The sequence below is a fragment of the Poecilia reticulata genome, linkage group LG4 (genome assembly GCF_000633615.1).
Source record: "Poecilia reticulata strain Guanapo linkage group LG4, Guppy_female_1.0+MT, whole genome shotgun sequence".
NCBI lineage: Eukaryota > Metazoa > Chordata > Actinopteri > Cyprinodontiformes > Poeciliidae > Poecilia > Poecilia reticulata.
The window spans coordinates 9410262-9423463 of NC_024334.1; the positions used below are offsets into that span (position 1 = coordinate 9410262).

Consider the following 13202-nt stretch of genomic DNA (forward strand, 5'->3'; position numbering starts at 1 on the left):
CTCCGTATTTGCTCTGGCACAACGTTCCATTGATTTACACGGAGAGGAGCCGAGCGGCGGGTTTCAAGGATCTCGCTGTGGATCGGTTGGATATCTGGGAACCTGAATGATGCGCAGCTGCAGGAGGGCACGGTTCGGACAGGTGTGAGACCTGTGGCGCTCAGAGATGAAGGTCACGCTGATGTTTTAACCACGCTGTCATACGTCCCCCCCGCCCCCCAACCCAGGCCTGGCACGGTGGAGCCCCACATGGATGAATCCTGGTGTAGGAGCTGTACTCATGGAATACAAAGCCTGGCTGAGTCCGCCCCTCTCCGGAAGCCTCCCCGCAGCCCTCTCCTCCTGACACAGCCTCTCCTGGTCCCTCTCGACATGAGGGTCTCTGCTCGGTGATTCGGTGGACCCTGCGTTTATCGGGCTCTTGCTCTTGTACGTAACTCACAGGATTTGTCTGCGCTCTGGGATTCCTTTGTGTCAAAGGGTTTAGCGCAAAGGGCGGCGGAGTGGCGGAGCGGGGGACTTCGTTTGCGCACAGCTGCTGTGTTTTTGTGGCCGGGTCGTGATGGCGGGTAGCCGGCCGGAGGCACAGGACCACCCGCCCGAGAACGGCTTCACCCCGCTGGAGCGCCCGGCGCCCCGGCTGCTACCGCACATCGACGGGTGTGTGCTGCCATCTCTGGGGGGCTTCGGGAGACACCAGAAGCAGCTAGTGGTCCTGACATGGATACCCGCGCTTTTCATCGGCTTCAGCCAGTTCTCGGATCACTTCTTGCTGGCGCAGCCTAACGGGACGTGCGTGTCGCCCGCGGGTAACCACAGCAACTGGACCGGGCCACCTCTGCTTGCCAGCGGCGCGCCCGCGCTGCAGCTTCGGGCCAACGGCACCGCGGAGGAACCCGGGGACAGCGCCGGGCTGCTGTGCGCCTGCGAGGAGCGGAGGCTGGAGCTGCAAACAGGACTCCTTCAGAATGTGGTTACCAAGGTAACAGATAGATCTACGGTACAGCAGATACCCTCTGTTCCCCATCATCACTCTCACCATCAGAGAGCATGGAACAAACAGCTGACTGGCAGCTTACCCACTGACCTCAATACGAGACTCAGCAGCTGAAGGTTAAGAATGTTAGTCAGGGACTTTAGCACTTAAGCAGCACGATTAATGAAATAAATATTTCAGATTGGTAAAAAAAATAATGACCAAATCCAAACTAATGAGCCATTACTTTGAATGATATCAAGCATTAGTTCTGGAAATGTGAAGAACTTTGTTTTCTTTCCATCTTGTTCCACAAAGTTCACCATGTTTTACTTTTTTTCTATGAGAAATCAACGCAAAGCAACACACAGTTATGAAGTGGAATGGAAACAATAAATGCTTTTAAAGTTTTTTCATAGATAAAATTTAAAAAGTGAGGCATGTTTAACACCCTTCACTCTAATACCACTAAATAAAATCCAGTTCCCCCTATTGTAAATCCACCTTTTTCAGAGATGCTGTTCTGTAAAATCCTCCAAGCTCTAGTGAACATTTGTTAAGCGACACACCAAACAAGCCAGGGCTGAATTTGTGAAGAAAACAATATCCTGAGCTTTCAACATCTCAGAGAACTCTGATCAAGGAATCATAAGAAAACAAAAAGAGCATAACTCAAATGAAAAACTACTAAAATATGGTGGTCCACCTAAACTGGCAGGCCAGGCAAGGAGTACATTATTCAGAGAAACATACAGGAGGCCATGGTAACTCTGGAGGAACTGCAGGAAACCTCTGCTCATGTGGAGTATCTGTTGACATGACAACTATTAGTCATACATGCCTTTACCGAATAGTGAGAATAAGCAAGCTCTTTTTGAATGAAATTTATAAGAAACACAATATGATGTTAGCCACAATCAGCAGGAAGAAGGTGCTCTGATCAGATGGGACAAAAAAATGAACTTTTCAACCTAAACGGAAAAGTGGGAAACTAACGCAGCGCATCACCCCAGCATGTGGCTGAGGGGATTCTGCTTTTTTCAGGAGGGAATTTGAAGTTCATCGTGTTAATGGGATGGCAACTATTTGCGCTGAATTTTGTTTTGTGGCATCAGAGTAAAAGGGGGCAGGGGGAAATGTACGCCACGGTTTTCAGATGTAAAAGATGTTGGAAACCATCACATCTGTTCCTTCCACTTTATAACGACATGCTACTTTATAGAAATAAAATATTGCTTTTCATTTGTATACAGTTTTGCTAACTACAGTGTAATTACAGTTTAGAAAAACCTACAGTTAGTGAAAAGAATAAGGAATTGTTTGATTCCTAACATATGCTTGTTTTATTTACAACGAATGTAACTTATTTCTGACTTGCATGTACAACATAGATTTCCTCTGACATTATTAGAACTGGCAACTATAGCAAAACACATGTTGGAGGTGTTCTCCATATCTGCACCACAGGCTTTCCCATCGCTAAAATAATTATGCAAAGCCACTAATTGCCCCCCCCTCCCCCCCTTGCACAGGGTTTCTGCTCAGCAAGTAGTTTTCTGAATTATTGTTAAACACTTTCCACACACAGCCCAATCTGACTGCAGAGTTGCTGATTTCAGAGTTGTACGCAGATAAAGAACAAGCTGTGCCTCCTCATTTGAGTCCTTGGCTGTGTTTCAGATACGGAGAGCTGCAGTGGTGTGTTCACTGACCCATGAGAGGAAAACTATTGATTTCTGTCAGTGACGACACGCTCACACTTTCCCATGTGTTAGGTTTTTGTTTGTTTGTTTGTTTTTTTTCATTCACACACACGTGTTTGTGTTTTCTCATGATTTGATAGACTTTTCTCATGATTTATGTATTTCAGAATCGCAGAAGAATTTGATAAGGGAGGACGGTTTTGGTTCACACTCGAAGTGTTGCGTGTTCTGATGTTTACTTCCCTTTTCCTGGAGGATTTCAAACTGACTAAAGCTGCTCCTCTCTGTCGTCTGTCTGTGTTTCAGTGGCACCTGGTGTGCGACTCGGCCTGGAAGGTTCACATAGCCAAGTTTTCCTTGCTGGTGGGCTCAATATTTGGCTACCTGGTGATGGGTGTGATGGCTGACTGGTATGCTCCATCTTCTCAGTTTAATGAAGAAATCTTTGTCAATAAGATCAATGTCTTGATTTTCAGGACCCCTTTCCTTTTTTAAAATTATTTTATTTTTAGTCATAAACAAAAAGGTAAACTTAAAAAATATATTTTTTTCTTCAGGTAACCAGGTTCATTTTCTCCAAATTTCTCAAGTTGTTTCTAGTCCTGAAACAACCTTGTTTTTACAGCACTGATGCTTCTGTACAAAAATAGGTTTCAATGCATAATAAAACTCGGGGAGCTGGTTTTCTAAAACAAGCTGCAACACCTGATTTCATTTCATTCTGTTTTCCTGCTCACAGGTTGGCGGTGATTCAATTTACACTTGGTTTCAAGATGCATCTCCGCATTAATTAATTTGAACAACTCTGTAAAAGGAAGACATATAGATAAGGTTGCAAAAAGTCAGACGAAAGCAACAATCAGAACAGCAGCAGACCATCCAATTTTGTTTAAAAAATAAATACATTTTTCACAATCTGAAATGAACTGAAACTGAACATTTTGTGTTAGGATTACCAAAATTATCTTTTGGTAATCCCATTCTTAATATTCTGCCATTTGTTAAATGGCAGAATATTATGAGACATATATTTTTGTCACTTTAGTCAAACTCAGTTTTGATGCAACCAGGTGATTACACCGGGAACATTTCAAAATGCCAGCTAATTTTACTCAAAACCTTCAGGTGTCTGCTAGAAAGCGGGGAGGATAAAGAGATAATCACAGTCAGTCCAAACATACGTCAAAGTCAACAACAGAAGACTAATGGAGACGAATTTTCAAACTTTAGAATGCCCTAGTCAAAGTTCAGATGTAAATCTGTTAGAAAATTCATGGAGTATCTCGACTGAACCACCAGCTTACATCACAATGAACTTTTCTCATTTTGTTTGTGGAAAACATAAAATCTCCAGCAACAGTGAAGCACAAACCAGGTGCATCCTGTATCTCAGAGAGATTCCTGATTCATTGGACCTGAGCATGTCGGCTCCTGCAAGATATCTGCTTTAAAGTGCCTGGATTTAACGTTGGCTGTGCACACTGGAGTATACTTAAAGATTTGTTTAAAAAATGCTCACACAGCTGGAAGATTACAGATGTGTTTTCCTTTAGTCAGCAGAAACAGAGCTCTGTAATACCATGTGCATGTGGTCATATGTAGATATGACCACATGCACATGGATACTGGTACAGATGGAAGCAGGCCTATAATCATGAGCTCATGATCACAGAAACAAAACACAGCTATTTTTTTTTTTAGCTTTAACTCAATGCTTTGGATAAATTAAAGATATTTGACTGAAACGACTACAGAGTTAGTTTTAATTTCACAATGAACTCATAGGAACTAACCTTGAAGCAAAGTGTGAGTTCACTGTTCTTAGGCCCTCTTCCAGAAGCTTCCCGTAATCCTCACATAACTTACTTGGAACAATTTAAAGTGAGGACAAACTCCGAAGAAAAGCTAAACCAGCATTTTTTCTCTGAGTTACCAGCAGATCTCCGAGTTTCACACTGACCTTGTTGTGCTGGTTCAGGTCTGCAGCCTCAGGGAGAACCTAATCTGGACCGTGGGAGGACATCAGTAACAATGAAAACAATGCAGCAGCTCTGACCTGCTGCCCTAATGACCTCACGCCCCTTTTTGAACCAGCGCACACAGTGATCTCTTTCACCTGATTTCTCTGCGGTCTCACTCACATTTTAAACTCTTTGCTGCTCCTCTGTCTCTGTTTCCAAGGTTTGGCCGACACCCGGTGTTGATTCTCTCGGCGCTTTTCATGCTGGTGTTCGGCCTGTCTGTCGCCTTCTCTGTAAATGTCACCATGTTCAGCACCTTGCGCTTCTTTGAGGGTTTCTGCTTGGCGGGCCTCGCTCTCTCCCTCTACGTGCTCAGTAAGTACAAGCTTTCGCCTTCTGATTGTTGTCTGCCTGTTGTCCTGCTGCGGTTTGTCTGTCCCGGTTTATGCTTTGGTYAGCTATGAAACCGTGAAGGAGACAAAGGGGGAGGAAAGCTTTAGGAAAGAGACTAAAACCTCTTCTTTATACATCAATAGTTTGTATCCAATCTAGTTTAACAGTGGAACTTCAGTGATGAATGATCCCCTGTGTGAACACAGCAGACCCAAGAAACACCTGTTAGGTTTTTGCAGCCTTTGCTTTTCTCTTTTTCCGACACTGTAGATGAAGGAGGAAAAGAAAATGAGTGAAAGGTGCAAGAGGGCTGGAAAATAAATCAATAACAATATAAATTGCATGATCAATATCTCTGATAGGATATTCAATAATTTCCCTGAACTCTAATCCAGCACCGTACAGCATTCTGGGAGATGTAGGCAGAAGAAAGACTTTCACGGCACAGCTAAGCTAGGGGAGCGGCATCAACTAATTCACTTACTCTGTGGTTACCTAGCAACAACTTGCTGGGTAATTTGTGCAGCAGCAGTTTAAGGTTTCACCACCGTCCCTCATAACTGCTTAAAAATATAGCGTAGAGTGAAAACTGTGGATAAAACAGGAAATGTCACGCCACCATTGTGGCAGAATTGTGTATATTTAAAACGAAAAAGTGACCAATAATTATGGATYATCGGCTGATATGAAATGCTTAGGTCGTGATACATTTGTCAGCCATCTTGTCCAACCCCAAGGTACATTTAATTTAAAGATTTTGGGTAGTTGGGCAGAAAATCTTTTGAACCACAACAAATGAAACATTTACCAACATATTCGATATACGACTTTGGTGATGGCACTCATCAAAATATAATGTCTGCTCAATTGTTGACTGCATAGCATTTTCTTTATAACTTTGTAATTTTCTGCTTTTATTACGTAAAGCACTTTGAACCGTCTTGCTGCTTAAATGTGCTTTACAAATAAACTTGAATGATTGATTGAAACTCTGTAATTCCCACAATTAGCATCTGTGATGAGAGCTGCTGAAATTTTTTGAAAACAGGAGTTTCAGTCCCTTCATTTTTGTTCTGGATCTTTACACTTTCATGGCCATGCATGTCCTTGTCCATCACTTACTGAATTCATGAGGTTTTCCAACATATGCCAGGAAAAAACAAAGTTAAGAAAAATATTATTTCCTGTTTCCTATGTGTTTCCTTTTTCTTTTAAATGTTTTGTAAAAGGCACTCCTCAGGGCRTCAAGCTGACACCAAACTGGTGGATGACGTTTTTTTTTCCCAGACATTGTCCCCTGCATTCCCTGCCTCCCCCGTCTCACCCTCTGTGGGCCTCTTCTCTCTTTTCAGGCCACTGTGAGATTAGTCACACATGATGCGGGAAGCTCAGCCAGGCTCGAGCTCGGGCAGCGGGGTGTTGTTTTGTCCTCCCTCAGCGGGGTTCCCTGATAAATTTCAAATGACCCCCTTGTACCTAGCAAACAAAATGAGCCGTCTGCAGAGAAACCTGTGAGGACTGGGATTTAATCTGTGATGTAAACATCAGCGAATGAAGCTCGGATATCAGCGGTGTGTGGTATTTAGAGGGAGTCCACAGATAAAGGCTTGTGGGACTTGGAAAGGATCAGTGAGATAAATAAGACGGATTATAAAATAGAAACATTTCCAGTGATGATTAAYCATGAAAATGTGGGGCAGAAACTGAATATTTGTCACCTATGTTCTCAGAGCTATTTAGATAAGCATCTGAGTTTGCTTTACGTTTGCGGGTTGAATGCGAGACGTGAATGCAATTTAAAGCGCAACAAAAAGGTGTTTGTGTGAGATGCTGTTGGTAGACTGTGTGAGGTGTACATGCATACAGAAGGAGGAACAAAAACAAGCTCTGTTTACACATTATTCATAATATAAAAATAAGATATTTCTCCAACTGTCACACCCCAATTTTACTGTCATTTTAACAGAGTGAGCAAATCAGAACCAGAAAGAAAATATTATTTAATATGTGGATATTTCTGAGTACATTTTCTGCAAACATGTTAGAATTACTTAAACATCTACAATAATTATAGCTATAAATAAATTAAATATTGTTATTTTAATAGTTCAGATATCTTTACATGATGGAACAGTGGCACACAAACATCTTGTGTAATTTTTTTTTTGTCTTAAGTTTGTTGCACAAGTTTGAATCTATTACAATCTTGGCGTGAACACAGATTTTCAGCACAGGAAACACACTTTTAGTTAGCCACTTTAGGAGCTTTAAAATACGCTTCAAAACCAAGCTGCCAGGTGAGTTTGGGACGATTGTCCTGTTGGAACATCCAGATTTGTCAACRTTTCAACCGTCAAGTAATTTGTTCCAAAATTAGTGAAACATTTCTTCTTCATTTCCTACCCACAGTCTCGCATCATAATGCTGCCACGACCATGCAAAAAAGTAATTTTGACACCCTCAAACATTTGTCCAAACAGCTCAATCTTTGTCTCATTTTAGTATAAAACCTTCCTTTAGAATATATATATATATGTTTTTTTGTTCTTATAAGCAAGTGAAAATTTTTAGACAATCCTAAAATTTGCAAGTTCCATATTTTGTGGTCTTTCTGCAGCCGTGATGTATTTTTTTTTCCGTGACATTTTGGGTCAGATGTGGACACTGCTTAATGTCCCAGTACCATAATGATCCCAACTGCACATMAAATCTAGTTTTGCAGTGGACAAATTTGAGAATATTATGCTTCTATTAAGATTTTTTTTTTACCTCAAGGCCATTAAATTCACTTAATTTAATGACTTAATATATCATCACTAATGATCAATTAGTTGTTTTTTGAACATTTCAGTTGTTTTTGTTTGCTTTGATTTTTATCTTCAACGAATGACGTTTGTTCCGCCTGAGCAAACAAACCGTTTGTAGATTCATGTTGTTATCATGATGATGGTCCGCAGCAGAACGACTGTATAATTAAAAAAAAGTACCTAAACTATAAAGCCTCTTAAGATGAAAAAATTCCCCATATTAAAGCTTAAACTCTGTATTTAATCCCCCAAAATAGTGTTTAATTTAAATCTCACTGAGCTGCTGATTTAAAAGAAAACCGCCTCACTGTCATGAAGCTGCACTGTAGCAGAGCACAACAGGGGCACATAAAGCCTGTTATACTGCTGAGCAACAAATACGGAAAGAGGTCACACAGAAAAATATAGAAATAAACATGTAGGATGGATTTACTGTATTATAGATGAAGGAGGAGTATTTATGTTGCAGAAATAGCTGCTCGCCTCGCGCGCTCTTTTCACCCACTGCTGCCGCTGTAAATTGGGCGCAGAACTTCTGTTTCTAAATCTCCTCTGCTCTCCATTAACCCCCTTCCTCTTCCTCATCCTGTACCAATTTATTACCCCCCACCCCACGTCTCACTCATATTAAATCTCAATGTTTGGTTATCTCTCTGCAGCACACGCTGCATAATAAACTCCACTGAAGCAGTCAGACGGACCCTCAGTTTACTCTATTAAATAATGTGTGCTTGTGGTACATTTGCTTGTTGAACCATTCCTGCACAGATGGAATAGTTGCAATGTTGCGACATTGCAACTATTCCATCAGGATTTTTGCTGCAACCTTCTCCTTGTTCTTTCTCTCTTTTAGCATGTACAGCAACGTTCTACATTCTTACCTTTAACTTCACAATTTGTTTAGTTTGTTGGCTGAAAATTTGGTGCGTCTTGAATTTGTTTGTGCCATTTTAATATTCTCGGAAAGAGTTCTAAGATYCAAGGCAGATGGAGTTGATTCCAAAAGTCACATGCTTAGAAAATGTAAAAAATATGATCCCGAAAATTTGAGGTTGAATCTGAAAGATTGTTGTTTTCAGGAACCTGCTTGTGGGTGAAACATATTGGTTTACAATAGAAAAATTATTAGGAATACCGCGAAACCACTGATCTGTTCAATAAAATGTGGGTATTTTCTGCAGAAAGACGAAGCTTTATTGCCTCACTGATTCTGCATTTTATAACATTAGGGTGAAAGGCAACAAAGCATGTGATGGAAAAACTAAAAACTAACAAAACAAAAAACTAAACTCAGGCTACAAACAAATATAGATCTGACTTGTACCTTTTTCTTAAAAAATGTTCAGAAAGAATAATTCTTTAAAGTATTCAGAGCAGTTCTGGTTCGCACACAACAGAGGGAATAATTAATCCGCATGAGGCATCTCCAGAGACCCTTTTACGCATAAAATGGGTCAACATCCTGTAAATCAAAAGTACAGTTCTAACTCAAAGAAATTATAGGAAGCGCTTCTGAGGGTGACAAATTTCAACACTGAATCGTAGCATACATCTACAATGAGGGTTTACGTCCTGAAATCAAGAATTGTCCCTCTGCTCTCTCTGTCCTTGCCTTGTCCTTGAATGTTGCAGCTTATGACAAAGGCAAGGAAAGTAGAGCATGTACTAAGGTTGTGTTTCACTGAACTGAGGCGTGTGACTTCTGCTGACTCAGCTGGGTTTTAACGCTGCTGTCATGCTGTGCCCTTGTCGAATTGTCAAACGTTTCCCATCCATTCCTCTCCCTAAAGTCCCTGTTGAGACTTCAGAAGAGAGTTTCTCCTTATACTGTTCTATCTTATATAAAAGGTTACTTATATTAAGTGTCACTATTCTCTCTATAAAGCGTGAATAGAACTAAATTCTCTCACATTAAATTTCTCAAAYCAGAGGTTTTGTTCGGCAGTGACTCTTGAAGAAATGATTTTGGGTCCTTTGCTTGAAACCTCAGAGTGATCTTGGACAAGGTCCAGATCATCTACTGCATCGCACACAGGTGAAATGGTGGATACCTCCCTCCCCATTACATAGCATTCCCTGCCCGTAGTTCTATTTTGGGCGTGCCGAACAAGGAACTTTATGTAACTSTGCACCTAGAGTTCCTCCCAAAGCTGCAGAGTAAAAAATGAATTTTGAGATTATTGTTTTTCATTTTTGACCTAYTGCCCGATTAAACTGAGCATCCCAACAGCACATCTAGGTGCACGTTTCTSTGTGACTGAGCTGTTCTGCATTAAGACAAAAATAAACCACACAGTGGTTTTCATGAGAACTCATGCTGACAGAAAGCCAATGGTCCCTTCACTTTGTTATCAGGCCTCGGGCGAGGTTAGGGAGGCAGCAGCAAAACAACACAACGTGGCTCTGTGGTAAAGCTCTCAGCTGTTTGCCTTGAAAGACAAGTCTGGTCATTAGGTCTTTGGTTTTYGTTGTCTTCTCTTTGCCTCGCGTTTTTTCACTCTGGGTTTTTTGTTCTGCAAAGCGTCTGCAAGTTTCAGATGTAAAGTCAGAGGAGAAGCTGCTTGGTGAAAGGAGGAGGATGGCGATGGGGGATGGTAGATTTTTTTTTTTTTTTAAGCGTGTGAGAGCCACTTCAGAGCGGCAGAGGAGAGGGAGGAAGGGGGGAGGGAGGGAGGATCGGCTCCTGGGGGAGTGGTGAGATAATCAGCATAAGAAGAACGGTTCTCACAGTCAGCTTCAACAAAAATAAAGACTCTGACCTGTGCGTGTTTGTGTGTGTCTGTGAATAGGTGGGATTCGACACCTCCTCAGAGAACTGGGGAGCATCCTTTGTTTTGCTGCTTTTCCACCCATTAGAAGTGATGGTKCTCATTGTTTTGCCAGTACGGCTCTGTTTAAACTTGGCTTTATTCTGCGTCCTGGTTTATTCAGATACAATTGAATAGATCTCCATATGGCCATTTACAGCTGACATTCAAATTCTGTTTTCATTCATCAGATTTGTTACCTGGTTTATATGCAAATAGACATGGAGCCACGTTGGCTTTCAACAATGCCTGAATAGGTCTGCTGATGTCTTTGTAAGATTGCAAACACTTCAAGTCAACCTCACCGAATTATTATTCAGATGTTATGTGGTTAGAGTTATTTGATGCATAAGTTTAGGTAAACTTTCTAATTGTTAATCTGATGTAGTTTTACAAACTTGACATGTGTAAAGGAGAATAATGTCATCTTGTTCTTTTGTTTATTTTTATATGAGATCATCAAACAAATTGTAATATCAAACAACCTGAGTGAATAAAAAATGCAGTTTTCAAAGGATTATTTTACTGAATAAGAGAAAAATATACATCTAAACCATCCTGCCCCTGTGAGAAGATAATGATAAATCATCCCTAGATAAATCATGAATTAACTGGGRTTATCCAAATTTCTTCAGTTCCGTTTTACCAGCAACACCCAGGTGTGACAACTGTCAGACCTGCAGACTCAAGAAATTACTTGTATTCACATCATGAACTAATCTAAATTCAAGAAGAGAAGAGACACAAAGTTATTGAAACCATTAGTATTGAAATAATTGCAAAGCAATTTCTCTTTCCTGAGTTTATATTTGTCTGACATGKTTTTTGAAACGTGACAAAAGATTAGGAAATTTRAAATGCATAGTTTTTCTTAGAACTGCAAATGTGACTTCACAGACCTTAGCTAACAAGATGTACATCATTTTACATGTTTGCTAACAATCATAGTTTRTACATGCCTTACAGTTGATCAAATAGAGGTTTCTCATCACACCTCACATCTGTTTCTTGACTCTTCTGTCTGAATAGATTCTGTAGGCGTYGTTCTGCCCCTGGGTATAATTAAGCTGGATTTGACATCATTTTAAGATTCAGGTCCCATCTTCTGAGCCAAATGGAGGTTTGACCTTTAAGCTTTATGTGATAGAGATATAGAAGATAGAAGATTTAAAAAAAAAGTTATTAGCCCATGTTAAGCCTTTAGTTTTTCAGTATTGGATTAAAAAAAAATGCACCAATCAGTCAACCAACAATCAAAGCTTGCTATTGATCAGAGTTTTACCCCTAACCAGCAATGTTGGGGAAAAAAATCCGATGTTTCTAACATATTCATCAAATGCATCAAAACTTACATTTCTGACACTTTTTCTGACATCAACAAGCAGTTTGTTCTTTGGTGCACTCCCTTCTYATTTTAGTAACAATCTGAAAAAGGTTGGAGACATTTGCACAACTACTACCTCAAGGTGAGATAACAGGGAAACGAATTTGCCTTCTGCTCTTACTAATTGTATTACTTATTWACATTCCGCCCTCCTTTGCTTCCCTCCCATTTTTCAATCATATTTTCAATAACAATCAAAGACAGCACAYGTTACTCAGCGTCCCTCCTTCCTCTGTCCTCACACACCCACAATGGTCACCTTGAGAAACGACGTCACCATATGGACCCAGCCATCTGGAGTGTAAGACGCTGCCGGCAGTAAGAATGGGAACTTGAGCCTCTTCTGGGGAAATGGGAATACTGAARAGCTARGATTTCTAAAAAGCTTTCACTTTGGTATTAAATTGTCAAATAATTTAGAGGACACACTTAAGACCAGCTCACTGCTAGACAAAGACTAATCTTAAACCACTGAAATCCTCTGCTTTTAGTGACATATCCTCAATCGCATCCCATTCATACCTGATTAACTTTCCTCTGTGGCTGCCACAAAATAATGCGTCTAAATATTCAGAGATAAAATCTTCCTTTCTTTCTGCTCTGCCTCTTTATTTAGGAATCGAGCTTTGCTTGCCAGGCTGGCGCTTTTCCATGACCATGGTGGCCAGTTTTCTGAAGGTGGGCGGGCAGCTACTGATGCCAGGGGTGGCCACTCTGTGCCGCCATTGGCCGAATGGGGATGACTGGCAGGTGCTGCAGATCGTGATCATCAGCCCTTTTGTTCTGATGCTGCCATACGTCTGGTGAGTCCCACCCTCTGAAGACATCCATCCAGGGTTTCTCACACTGAGCCAGGCAACGGCTTGTACAGTACACACACTACACAGTACGGAGCAGTCAACACCCAAACAAAGCTGTCTTTCTTCTGCTGTTTTCTTCTTCATTCTTTCTGTCTTGCTCTTACAGCACAGTCTGTTCTCCTCTTCTGTCTTTCTGAGGGTGCAAATGCCAAAGCACTGGAGGACATTTATAACTGTTTGGAGCACATATAAATCACTCTTTCATTCCTGTTCAGCACTGGTCCAAAGACGGCAACAAAACACATGGCTTAATCAGAAATGGAGTGATGAGTTTTGGTATAAAGCATTTACAAAATTAACACAAAAAAAAA

At 40.9% G+C, this 13202-nt stretch overlaps 1 protein-coding gene across 1 annotated transcript in view; it reads left to right on the top strand.

Annotated features, from left to right (window-relative positions):
- The window catches only part of slc22a23 (solute carrier family 22 member 23), a 19100-nt gene continuing 5898 nt past the window's right edge, over positions 1-13202 (top strand). The window contains exons 1-4 of the mRNA XM_008406715.2: positions 1-982; positions 2986-3089; positions 4861-5015; positions 12648-12834. Of these exons, the coding sequence (XP_008404937.1) occupies positions 563-982; positions 2986-3089; positions 4861-5015; positions 12648-12834 (866 nt within the window). The 5' untranslated portion in view covers positions 1-562. The remainder of the gene's footprint in view (positions 983-2985; positions 3090-4860; positions 5016-12647; positions 12835-13202) is intronic.